Genomic DNA, 13,269 nt, shown 5'->3' on the forward strand with positions numbered 1-13,269 from the left:
TGAAGAGGCCCGAGCACTCTGGGATGCCTGTCATGATACATGTGGCAAAGCCCCACGCACGCTCACCCACTCTCCAGCAGGGGTGTGACTGTGGCCCTAAACTGGCAAAATGCCACCCCCACAGCGCTTGCCCACGCTGCGCATTTATGATGACAAATGAAGAACAGTGGGCCCGGATGGTGAGGCAGATGTCCTCAGACTCACGGACTTTTCCGGATGGCTCCTTCGGCGAAGGCCAGCCAGGGAAAGCGAGATGCATCTAGATCTGATTGTGATTTGAACAAGATGGGCAGACTGGAAACTGCGCTCAAAGCATTTATTTGGAAAGACTTGGGAGGTGGCTCACACAGCAGGCTCCTTAAATTAAGTCAGAAACACTCTATTCACTTCTGGAAAGATTGTGATGGTTTCTTAGCTGAAGTTGAGTCCCCAGAGGAATCCGCAAGGACTGAAATGAAGGTGTGGCTCCCCAAGCAGCTGCAGTGGCCACTTGGTGGGAAGGCAGCATTGTCATGAAAAGATCCTGTTTCTCCATCAGCTAAAAACAAAATGAAACAAAAAACCCCACCTGTGAGTCAGAGCAGCCAGGGATCACAATCCCTAATGTCACAATGGCATTAAAGGACAGGCGGCTGATTCCTGGAGAATGCACGTGGCTTTGGAATAAGACAGTCTTGGGGTTCACATTCCTGCTCCAGGGTTCTTAGCTGTGTGACCTTGGGGAAATGACAAAGGCTTTCAAGACTTTGCTTCCCTGACTATACAATGGGGATATTGTGCAGTCCTGGTAGAGTCTTGGGGAGAAATGGCAAATAGCAGGCACTCACTCAATAGAGCACCTACCGGTACATACTCAAAGTATATTTAGCCCAGCACACGACTTTCTGGGTTCATTTAAAATAGCTTTGTGTATTTATTCAGATGCACATCGGCATCTGAAACCTTCGCGTTGTTAGGAACATCTGGCTTTTATCATCAACAGAAATGAATCCAATAAAAAGCCAGTTGGAAAGGAGCTTGATGACATAGTTTCCCTTTGGAGGGAGGGAGGGGTTAGGTTGCTTCCATGTGGCTCTCTGGCCTTATCAAGAGAGAGCAATCCTGTCTTCTCTCCTGACTCATGAGGGGGTGGGAGGATAAGGTCAGACTGTTACTTGCATCTTTATCTCCCTGCGTGATCACTGAAGGATCCTCTAGTCCGAACCCTTGGCTCCTCCCCTGACTCACCAGGGGTTGGAGTATTAGAACACTAAGTTACCTTCTAGACTGATATTCAATGTATGCAATAGAAGGGACCATGGAACAATATTAAGATATAGAACTATGATAAATATCTGTGTGTGGATTTCTGGAAAGAGCAGGCACGGAAGTTAAGCCCCGATGCTGATGCATATGTTCTTGGAATCCGTACCCATGAAATAAGCAAGACACCCCACCCCTCCGCCCTCCAAACTGTACATACATATATATATCTATATATTAAAAACTGGCAAAACCTGTGGTTTGGCCAACTCAGCTGCCACTCAGAAACCCCTTGCCTTCTCCCAGTTTTGCTTCCTAGTGACCCTAAATGACAGGGTAGAACGGCCCCGGTGGGGCTGCAAGACTGTAACTCTTTACAGGAGTAGAAAGCCTCATCTTTTTCCTGCGGTGGTTTCTACTGCTGACCTTGCAGTTAGCAGCCCAGCTCAGCACCACATGCCACCAAAGCTCCTGCCCATGGGGAAAGCCAAGTGGTTGATTTCCTAGTCCCGCTTGCAGGTAGGTGTGGCCATGTGATCAAGTTCTGGTCAATGTCAAGCAGTCCTGGGGAGGCCTCCACACTCAAGAAAGGAGAGCAGTGCCTCAGGGAAAACCCCTCTTATCGGAAGCCTCTTCCCCTTGCGGCCACCAAGGAGCCTGTGCTGGCTGGAGCGGTGGCTGGCGTTTGGTAACCAAAGGGTGCTGGCAGGAAGACAAAATGTCAACATAGCACCAAGAGAAGAAGAAAGAGCCAGGGTCCTTTGTGAAATCATTGTACAGTCCTAGTCCATGTTTCCCCTGAGCCTCTTAATAAATATGGCGCATTCCCTCTGTACTCAGAGCTTGGTAACAACACAGGCTCTCCATTGACCTGAAAAACTTTCCCCCAAACCACAATTTAAAAGCAAAGCAAAACAAAACAGTAGGCTCTCAGGTTCCACCTTAGCAGAATATATATTTTGGAGAAGGGAATGCATATTAAAAATTTAGGAGCATGGATTTTTGCACCATTAATTGGAGGCCTGGTCCACGAGGTCAGCAGTTTGAAACCACCAGCTGCTCCACAGGAGAAAGGTGAGGCTCTCCTATACTGTATGCACAGTATGTGTGTCTGTGAATATGTATATTTGAACATACGTTGAAAAAGCCTGGGAGGACACAGCTAGTGTGTGTGTGTGTATGTGTGTGTGTGTGAGATCTTTTCTTTTTACCTTAATTGTTCATAGCAAAACAAAATTCTGACTCATGGCGACCCCACGCATGAAACTCAAAACCGCCCCATAGAGTTTTTGTGGCTGTCGCCTTTTGGAAGCAAGTCACCAGGCCTTTCTCCTGAGGTGCCTGAGAGGGTTCAAACAGCCAACCTCCCCCCAGAGAGTCTCCTAATATGCTGCAAAAGCAATTCTCGTGACAACTCTGCGTACGTATCCCTTTTATAATTCAGGAAGAAAACTCACTAGCGGTCCGCCTCCCTGTCCAGCAGGGCATGGCAGGCTGCGACCTCCTTCTGCAGCTGGCAATTGAGCGCCCGCAGCCTCTCCTGCTCCTCCCCGCGCAGCTCCGCCTCCGCACGGACCTCCCCGAGCTCCGCCTCCAGCCTGCCCACCACGGCGCCCAGGTTCTGCATCTCCATGTCGTGCCAGCGTTCGGCGTCGCGCAGGGTATTCTCCAGGCCTCGTTTCTACGAAAGAGCCAACACAGTCAGAGACCCGCGGGCTGCGGGCCCCGCGGTGATCAGGGAGGTGTGCGGGCAGCTGACACTGACCCCGCCCAGCACAGGGGCCTTGCCATGAAGTGGGGCTGACAGGGGCCACACGTGGCTGGCAGGGAGGGAGAATCTTGTGTCCTTAAGAGGCCAGGCTTTGTACTTAGAGTCTGACTCAGTGATCTTTGTGATGGGAGGAAGGGAGGATACTAGGGGTGGGAAGTGGTGATGGCGGAAACAAGTGAAAACGAGGCCGTTTGCAGGTGTTTCTTCAAAAGTCTGGCTCTCCAAGACCGCCTCTGGGCCTTTCCTGCCTTTAATTTCTCCAGGGCCTCTCTCTGCACTGCCGAAGTCTGTCATCATCCCGCCGACCCGCCGACGCCCCCAGCATCCCTCCCAGGGCAGTGCAGTTGGAAAATACACCCCAACTTCTAGGGAGAACCCAACTCTTCCTGCGGGGGCCCCGGAGACCCCATGCCAATCGCAGTCTCAGGCTGAGGCTGCTGCTCACTGGGTCTGACTGGGTTTTAGGGCTGACTCCTTTCCAGTGGCTTCTTGGGACTAGATCTCCCTGCTACTGAACTTCTTCCCGGACAGCCCACGGCCACTTCAGAGATGCCGGAGACAGAGCGGCCAGCTTCCTTGTCAACTTGCTGGCCCCTTCTAGCCTGTCTGCTGGTGAGCTCACCTGAGCTCTAACCTCTGTGAAGAAGCGTCCCTGGCTGCTGTCCTTGCCCAAATTCGATCGTTGCTGTATTTTCATCTATGTCTATTTGGCGACGTTTTTTGCCATCTGTCCCTTCTCTCTCCGCAGCCGCCGCTGTCCGGACCGGGCACTTGGTCTGCCTCACCAGGCTGAACTCTAGCTGCCTCACTCAGCTCCCCCAGCCTCGGCTCTCTTCCCGCTTCTCCGCACAGCGGCCACAGTGTGGCCGCCAGTCCACACCTGGCCTTGTCTGCTCTCCCCGTCGGCCTTATCACAGCTCCCCAGGGTCCCTAGCACAGGACACGTGACTGGTCCCCAGTATCTTTCCATCTTCACTGCCCACCTCGCAGGAGGGGCGGCCTTTGTAGTCTTTGCTTTCAATGGGTCCGTGCTGTTTCCTGCACGGGCACCATCTTCCTCCATCCCTTCCAGCGTACTCATCTGACTTACTGCTACTCACCGCTAAAGCCAAACTCAGGGGTGACCTCCCCCGGAAACCTTCCTTGACATGCTTTTGCCCTACCCCCACTAGCCCCTCTGCTGGCTTCAGTGGCTCTGAATGCCCTTGAACTTCTCCCGGTAGATTGAGGTTGCTTAGGGGCTGTTCTCCTCCATCACATGGTGCACTCCTTGAGGGAAAGGACCAGGTCTCAACCACAGTGCAGACAACAGGGCCTGGCACAGAACACGTGCTTGGTGATTGACAGCCCTTAAATTATGATTACAAGTACTACCTTACCTACCTATCTTCCCGCTCAACAGGAGAGCTTGTCACCATCTTATTTTTCTTTTCTTTTTCCCAAAGCCCATGCATTCTAGGTCTGACACATGTGTATCTTTAAACACCCCCTCCACCACCACTTGAGAATTTAAAGCTAAAAACCAAACAAACATTAATCTTTAAACACTTTCTTTTCCAAAAGCCACATTACCTCTTTGCCAAAAGTTTTGAAAACAGAAGACAAAAACAGTCCGCACGGACAGAACCATTATTTGTATCTTAGTGGTTTGTTTGTTTTTAACCACGCATCTGTGTTTAATATTTTTTAGATTTCTGTAATTTTGCCGCAGCTACAGATTAGCCGTTGGGTTTTTCACGTAACACGTAAGAAACAAACACACGTCCTTCTCAATCGGAGAGGCTCAAATGCTGATGAAACCAAAGTGTTGGCTGTGCCGGCTGAGCGAGTGCTTTTGACGAGTGTCCTTCCGGAAGATGGTGACTGTGCATCCGATTGGAGTCTTGGCTGCTGTTAAGCAGGTAGAAACATATTTAAATCATCTTCATTTCCTTTTTCGGGTAGAAATCTTTTATCAGCAGGGTGAGACGTATTCCTGGGAATACTTTTCATTTTTTATTAATAAAAAAAACAACGACAGAGATGGGAGGGGAGGGTGTGCCTAGTTCAATTTGTCATCCCTTGCCTTTTCTTCCTCTTCAGAGTCAAACGCAGGGCACGGCAGAACACCAGCTCTTTGGCGGGTCAGAGGTGACCTGCCAACAGGCTAGCGAGGATCCCAGATGGCAGGGATAGAGATGGAAATAAGACACTGGCTGTAGCTACCTCACTCTTGTTATGTGACAAACACCAATACATTGCTCTTTGCATAAGCCATTTGAGTCCGGGTTCTCTTACTTGCAGCTGCAGGCATTCCTAACAGGCGAGAGGGTCTCACTGAATAGGAAGAGTGTGTGAAGCATTAGTGGTTGGCAAACTATGGCCGTAGCATCCGGTCCCCAGTCTGTTTTTATAAACATCTTATTTAAATCTTCTTTAGTTCCATAGGCTAAGAGGATGGTGAGTTAGGTTCCCAACATTTACGGGAGACAAAATATGACCGGTAGAAAGAAAAGCAAGCCGTGTCTGGATTGAGGCTCTTCCTACAGAGGAACAGCAGGTCGTTTCAAACCGCCAATCTTGCAATTCGCCCAACGTAGAACACTATGCCACCAGTGTTCCTCATTGCCTACAATAGGTCCTATACTGCTTTTCCTCATCCTCAGGGTCCAAGTCCAGCTTCCCCACTGAAGCCCCTGATATGTTGGCAGAAGGAGGGGAGACCTAGCTTTCACAGACCTGTGGTGAGCTTGAGTGATTATCTTTAGGCTCCCACAGCAGTTCTACTAGGCTGAGGCATTTAAAGACATGAGGAATACTGGCAGATGAACCGAGACCCCAGAGGCACACTTACTCCCCAGCGCTCTGGAGGTCTGAAGGGACTTCCTTGAATGACTACACCCCCCAGAAGGGAAAATAGGGAGTGGTTGTGTGTTGGGCTGCCAATAAGAAGGTCAGCAATTCGAAACCCCCACGGGAGAAAGATGAGGCTTTCTACTCACATAAAGAGTTACCATCTCAGAAACTCACAGGGGATGTTCTCCCCTGTCCTGGAGGGTTGTTGTGAGTCGGAAACAACTCGATGGCAGTGTGTTTGAGGGTTTGGGGTGTGATTTCTGGCCTCAGGTGACATTCCTGATTTGTGTTGACTGACACAGAACACCATTATTTGATTATTTATGCCTGACTGCCAATATAAACCGGACCTTCTTGGCAAAGCCTTGCCAGCTCAGCTGTCTGGAGCTTGCATAAGCTGGAGGGGCCTCCGTGCACACGGGTTGCTTCTCAGAGTAGAAGGGTGGTCGTGGTGGGGTCTGAAAGCTGCAGCAGGGCTGCTGCCTACTCTGAGTCTCTGCTCCATCCTGGGGCTTCCAGGCCCACTGACCCGAATAGACCATCCTGAGCCCCGGTCACCACCAGGAGGCCATGACTTCTAAGTCTTCTGATTGGCAGGTGAGTGTTAGCTACTTTTGTTCCAACAAGACCAGGTTTCCTGGAGTTTAAGTGAGGTGACCAGTTGGCTGATGATGCCAACCTGGGGTTACTATACTCGTGGTCATTAGAGTAATTTTATGACAATTATCGATGTTATATAGAGATCGAATGAGTATAGAGAGTTAATTAGGTTTAATGATAATTATAGTATCTGTTTATCTAGACGAGGGAGTAAGTCAAAAAGCATTGCTACAAATCATTCAAAACTTTTACTAAACAAAAATATCAGCATGTGAAGTTATTGGTTTTGTTTTTGGATGACCTTTTATCTCGAGCTATACACCTCGCGAAGAATTGTGCACTCTTTGATTTACACCACATCACAAGAACAGCTTAGACTTCCTCAAGGGCTCAAATTATGTTTCTTATAAATGTTCTTCGAGTTTCAGAACAAAAATATGTCTGAAAGGGCAAAATCAGGGCTGTAGGGTGGATCGGGAAAGGTTTCCCAGTGAAATGCTTGTAGTACAGCACAACTTTCTGGGCATTTTTCTCACCACTAGCAGCTTTCCATTTGCTGAAAAGTTCTGCATAATACATCGCCATCATTTTACTGTGTCTTTTGAGAAAAGTTATCAACATTATCCCCTTGCAATTCCTCCCTCCCCCACTCCCGCCAAATTAAGTCACCATTACCTTCTGAGCTGACCTCTCTGCCCTGAATTTAACAAGCCCAGCAGATTCCCCAGGAAGCCACTGTTTTGATTAGACTTTTTTGGGAAGGTTCTCTACCATATTGAGACCAGAATATGATTGAGAGAGCTTGTCTGCAGCCCTCCACTGGTCATAGACACACGTCTAAACACACGTTATTGAGAATAAACTGGAGCCCTGGTAGCAATATTTTTTACTTACCCACAGAGCCATGGAGTCAATCCTGACTCATAGTGACCCTACAAGTCAGAGCAGAACTATCCCTGTGGGTTTTTGAGACTATCACTTAAGACATTTAAACATTTTTAGAAATTAATCATTTTATTGGGAGCTCTTACAGATATTATAACATTCCATAGTTCAATCACATCAACCATTAAACAATGCTACCACAATAAGTTGCAAACCATTTTCTTTCTTCTTGAACTCCTTGATATCAGCTCCTCCTTATCCACTCCCTCTTCCACCCAACCCCCCAGGAACCCTTATTATTTTCCTTATAATAGCTTTCCACCCCCACCCCCCCACATACCTTACACAATCCAGTATATCCATTCACATTCAATTCTGTTGTTTGATCCCAGTGAGTGGGGTTATACAGTCAATACTATCCGCTCTCTATTCCACTCTTACTCCTACCCTCTTCCCCTACCCTCAGGAAACCATTACTTCCGTTACTATTTCTGAAGTGTTATCTATCTTGGCTTTCATGTGCCAAATGATCTTAAGTACACAAATGCACATACACAAATCTAACACGATTATTGTGGTAAAACAGATAAAAACTGTTGTAAGGGAAGGAAATATTAAAGAACTGGAGGATAGTTTATGTGGTTCATCAGTGCTGTACCGAATCCTGGCTTTATCATCCCTTCCCTGTGCCCTGCTGAGAGGGACTGTGAGACTATCACTTTTTATGGGAGTATACTCTGCTTTCTCCCTTGGGACAGCTGGTGGGTTTGAACTGATGACCTGGCAGTTAGCAGCCCAATGCATTAACCCATCATGCCACCAGGGCTCCTTTTTTCATTTATCCTTGCATAAATAAAGGTATCTATAATTATAGATAATAATGAAACCCAAATCCACTATTGTCAAATCAATCATTATTTTTTAAATCATTTTATTGGGGGCTCATACAACCCTTATCAAAATCCATCCATCCATCCATTGTGTCAAGCACATTTGGACATTTGTTGCCATTATCATTTTCAAACATTTTTTTCTACTTGAGTCCTCGGTATCAGCTCCTCATGTTCCCCCTCTTCCTCCACTGGTGAAGTCAATTCTGACCCACAGCACCCCTGGGGACCAGTGTGGAACTGCTCCGTCTTGTTCCCCAGGCTGTGAGTCTTTATGGAAGCAGACTGCCTCATCGAGCTCCTACAGAGCAGCTGGTGGGTTCAAATCACCTTTTCAGTTAAGCAGTCCCACTTATCCCACTGTGCCACCAGGGTCTCTAGAGAGTAACCCTCAAATCAAATCCACCGTCATAGAATCAATTCTGACCCAGTGCTCCTTAGCATTTCCAAAGATATAATAAATATGTATGGGAGAAGAAATGTTCATCTTTCTCCCTCAAAGCAGTTGGTGGGTTTGAATCTCTGACACTGCATTTAGCACCCCAGTGCATAACTCACTGGGCCATCAGGGCTTCTTAGATAATAATAGATATCCTTTTTTGAATGCTCACTCTGTGCTAAGGGCTTACCATTCATAATCTAATTAATTACTCTGATACCTTTATGAGGCAATTTCTATTATGATCCAGGGTCAGATCACATTTCCATCCAACCCAAACCAAACATACTGCCATCGAATCTGACTTGCGGTGGCCCTATAGGGCAGGGTAGAACTACCCCAGTGGGTTTCTGAGACTATAGCTCTTTATGGGAGTAGAAAGCCTCATAGTTCTGCCACAGAGCTGCTGGTGGTTTCAAACTGCTGGCCTTGTGGTTAGCAGCTTAATGCATAACCACTCTGCCACCAGGGCTCCTCCACATTTCCATAGGCAACTTCGATTTCCTCTATCCTCTCTGCTCTTCCTCTATGTGATCTTGTTCCTGCCCCATCGAGAGTGGCATTTCTTTCTCTCCTGCTGTGGTAGATATATAACCGTTTGTCATATTTCAGGATTAAGAGTGAAAGGGTAGAGTCTAGCTTGTCATCAGATCATAGCCAATGAGGCTTCTGTGTGGGCATGGCCTTCTCCTGAGAATTCTGGGAAATCCAGTACTTCCTCCTTGGAGGCAGGAGCCACTTCTCTCTCTGAGAGACATTGCAGCTGACAAGACACATGGAACTATGCTAGTGCCCTAAGTTGGAGAAGTCACATGGACCTACCCTGATGCAACCAGACCTCTGGAGCAGAGAAGCCATGGATCCAAAGACTTTTTACCCACTGGCCTGTGAGCTTCTACATTTGGGGTCATTGAATGTGTTCCGTGGTCTGAAGAGGACTTTATAGATTGGTATCGGACATGTGGGCTAATATCGGACTTATGGACTTGATCTGGACTGGGCTGGGATATTTTCTCTCTCTCTTTTTTTCTTTTTTAACATTTTATTAGGGGCTCACACAACTGTTATCCCAATCCATACTGGGATATTTTCTCAATGTTCAAATGCTCTTGTATATATAAATCTCTTTCTTATACACATGTGTGTGTCCATGGATTTGTTTCTCTAGCCTACTCAGACTAACACACCTGCTGAAACGGGGCTGGTCATATGTGTGCTTTGGCCAGCCGAATGTAGTATCAGTAATGCTCAAGCCCAGGTAAGAGCAGACTTTGTAGCATTTTGTTTCTTTTGAGGGAAGCCAGATGCCCCAAACAGAAACCCAGTTACTATAAGATCCTTCTGCCATGATGCCCGAGCAAGCTACATGGAGAGAAATGAAGACAGGGGTGGGGAGAGAGGTGCACAGCTGAGTCATGAGACTTGTGGGCTGAAGAAGTCATCCTCACATGTTCCAACCCCAGCAGAAGCCTGCCCAAATTGCAGAATGATTGAAGGAAAGGGCCTGGGGGTCAGTGAGATGCTTTTGGCAACATAGGGTGAAAAAAGTTGTTTCTGAGGAGAACCATCCAGAAGCTCACTGCAGTTCACTTGATGGCATACCATGGTTCTAGGGGGAGGAGGGACTGGTGGGTTGGTCTTGGAGGAGACTTAGGGTGGGACAATGAGATGAGGACGGATGGGGAGTGGTGGAAGAGAGCGAGCAGGACCTTTCAAGCTTTCGTATTTCAGTCTCCCTAAGACTGAGGCTGTTCAAGGAAGCTGACGTGGTCTCAGGAAAGAGGGTCTCTGGCTCTGCTCGACTCCAGACAGTCTTAGGTGCACAAGGATTACACGAACCAGCGCCTTCACCTCCTCCCACTTGTGCCCGCAAAGCTTGTGGCTAGAAGCAGTACAGATGATCCCCTAGAGGGGGCATCTGGCATGGTATTGGGCATCTGGCATGGTTTTGGACCCCAGCATTGGATGACTCAATAAACAAGGTACGTACAGGCTTATTTGGGCTTACTTCATAATCTGTCGTGAATGATTTCATATGTTTTATGCCACATCAAAGATTCTGCTTTTGGGTTTGGCTGGTCTCTGCCTCTCCTCCAACGCCATCGCACCTTCTACAGAACTAAAGCCTCCCTTCATATTGACAACCCCTGATAGGGACGGTGTGGTTAAAAACAGGCTTCTCTAGCTCCTTGGGCCATTCACCTCTGTGGACACCCTACTGGAACTTCAGTCCATTTCAGAGCTCAGAGAGCGGCTTGCTGCATGGTTGTTATTAATACTGCAAGATGAGTCTGAGGAGCCTGGGTTCCCAGAAGCACAACCTGAGACAGGGGTTCCAGGGAAAGGGGGCACAAGGCAGAAGGAAGGCAGTATAGAATCCGGGCAGGAGCAAAGCTAGAAGCGTGACAGTGGTCAGATTCAACGGAGCACTTTGGAGTGTGAATTGTACCATAGAACTGGCTCCACTTTGAGGCAAGTGGTCTGGGCTTTTAAATACCCCCAGCAGTTAGTCAAAGGAGCCCAGTGGCACAGCAGTTAAGCACACTGCAGTAACCAGAGAATCAGCAGTTCAAATCCACCAGCTGCTCTGATGGACAAATATGTGGCAGTCAGCTTCTGTAAAGATTACAGTCTTGGAAACCCTGTGGGCAGTTCCACTCTGTTTTAGAGGGTCACTATGAGTTGGGATGATTGTACTGGTACTAGCAAAAGGTTTAGTTTTGAGTCAGTCAGTCATTGGCTGAGGGCAAGGAACGGGGCCTAACTTCTTGGGCAGGTGTTTTCTGTTTGGCTGGGAGCAGGGAGAAGGGCAGCTGTGGGTCTCTAGTGCGCAACATTCACAGCAGCCTGACAACATTCAGGTGCAGCCTGTGTGTGCTGCACTTGCTGTGCTTCAGTGTCCGATGTTCTTTGGGTGACAGAGGAGTTTTAGATCTCAAGGCAGGTGGAAACTGAGGCACCTTGCAAACGATGACCCATATGACTAGAACCCATAGACCCCAATGGTTAAAATTGAAACCAATCCACTCACCAGGGCTTGCAAGGATTCCGTCTCGGCCCGGAGACTCTGCACTTGGCTGGTAGTGTCGTGTAACTCCACTCTGAGGGCAGTGGCCAGCTTCGCTTCTTGGCTCTGGGCCATGTGAGTCCCCTCCACATGTTGCTGTGGGGATTCAGATCTCAGTATATAGCCTGGTACATGAGTCAGGAGCTTCCATCCTGCCCTGTCCTCTCCTCTCTTCTAACCACCACTCCACCACCTCTGCTTAAGGAGAAACATATCCAGCAGATTGATTTAAAATCCCTCTTTTTCTATAGACCCCCTCATCAACTAGTAAACAATATTTATTAATTTGGGGTAGATGATGCATGTAAATGAAATACTATTGAAAAGGCTTCCTAAAGAACACAGACTAGGAAACCTCCTTCCCTTCCTATACCCTAATAACCGCCTTCTCTGGTTTCCAGCTTCCTGTACCTCCTTCCAGAAATATTTAACATCTTTACAAGCGAAGAGAGCGAATCATGTCCCCTTCCTAGGATCATTTAATCTTAGAAATGATTTTATTTCAGTATGTAGACATCCATTGCTTTCTTTTAAAAATTGTTGCATCGTATTGCCTTGTCTGGAAGTACCGGCATTGATTTAGAAGTCCCCTGCGGACGAACACTTAGATTGCTTCCCTGGCTTTGCCTTTCCCTATGTTACAATAACAATCCAACAAAGAGCCTCATGCATTCCTGATTCCCCGCCCCCCCCCCCCCCCCCCCCCCCCCCCCCCACACGGAGTGTTTCTGTAGGGCAAGTTCCTGGGGAAGAAAGGCTGAATCAAAAGGTGTGCATTTATCATTTTGACAAAGAACAGACAGAGAGCTCTCCACAGAATGTGGAACTCCTTCCAGCCCTGTAAGAAAGTGCCCATTGCCCCACACTTCCCTCACATAAGGAGTTATCTTATTTGTTCATCTCTGCCATTTCTTTCTGAAAACCAGTCTGGCTACATTGTGAATCCAAGGAGAAAGGCTATGGCTGCAGCCTTCTCCCCAGAATGAGGTGGGGTGCTTCTGATTCCTCCGAGCACACACAACAGGCAAGGGGAGCAGGTCATGGTCACCCCCTTTCTTTGTGGGGGGTAGGAGAGCAGGAGAGGCCATGGTCATTTTATTTACTGCCGTCTGATGGGATATCTACGAGCCAGTGGACTAGGGGACAAAACTGCTTCCCTTCTTAGAATCTTCTGGTGAACCCGGCTTTATAGAGTTACGCAAAATTAGTCCAATCTAGCCAACAGGTTAAGAAACCACAAGTTAAGATGTTCCTATCGAAAGGTGGTTCTTCCAGCCTTTGCTGCTTAAAGCACAAACAAACCAATAAGCAAACCGAAATCCCAGTTGTTGAGTTGAACCTGACTCATGGCAACGGGTTTTCAGTGGCTGCTTTTTGGAAATAGATTGCCAGGTCTTTCTTATTCTTATTCTTCTTTTTAAAACATTTTATTAGGGGCTCATACAACTGTTATCACAATCCATACACACATCAATTGTGTAAAGCGCATTTGTACATTCATTGCCCTCATCATTCTCAAAACATTTCCTCTCCACTTAAA

The 13,269-nt window shown here is 47.7% G+C and overlaps 1 protein-coding gene across 1 annotated transcript in view; it reads right to left on the reverse strand.

Annotated features, from left to right (window-relative positions):
• Window positions 1-302: 302 nt before the first annotated feature.
• Window positions 303-13,269, reverse strand: part of BFSP2 (beaded filament structural protein 2) — a 106,762-nt gene continuing 93,795 nt past the window's right edge. The window contains exons 5-7 of the mRNA XM_004716000.2: window positions 11,694-11,825; window positions 2,700-2,923; window positions 303-538 (exon numbers count right to left, since the gene is read on the reverse strand). Coding sequence (XP_004716057.2) covers window positions 535-538; window positions 2,700-2,923; window positions 11,694-11,825 — 360 coding nt within the window. The 3' untranslated portion in view covers window positions 303-534. The remainder of the gene's footprint in view (window positions 539-2,699; window positions 2,924-11,693; window positions 11,826-13,269) is intronic.

The sequence above is a fragment of the Echinops telfairi genome, unplaced genomic scaffold (genome assembly GCF_000313985.2).
Source record: "Echinops telfairi isolate 266 unplaced genomic scaffold, ASM31398v2 ScPeMD7_7422;HRSCAF=8460, whole genome shotgun sequence".
Lineage (NCBI taxonomy): Eukaryota > Metazoa > Chordata > Mammalia > Afrosoricida > Tenrecidae > Echinops > Echinops telfairi.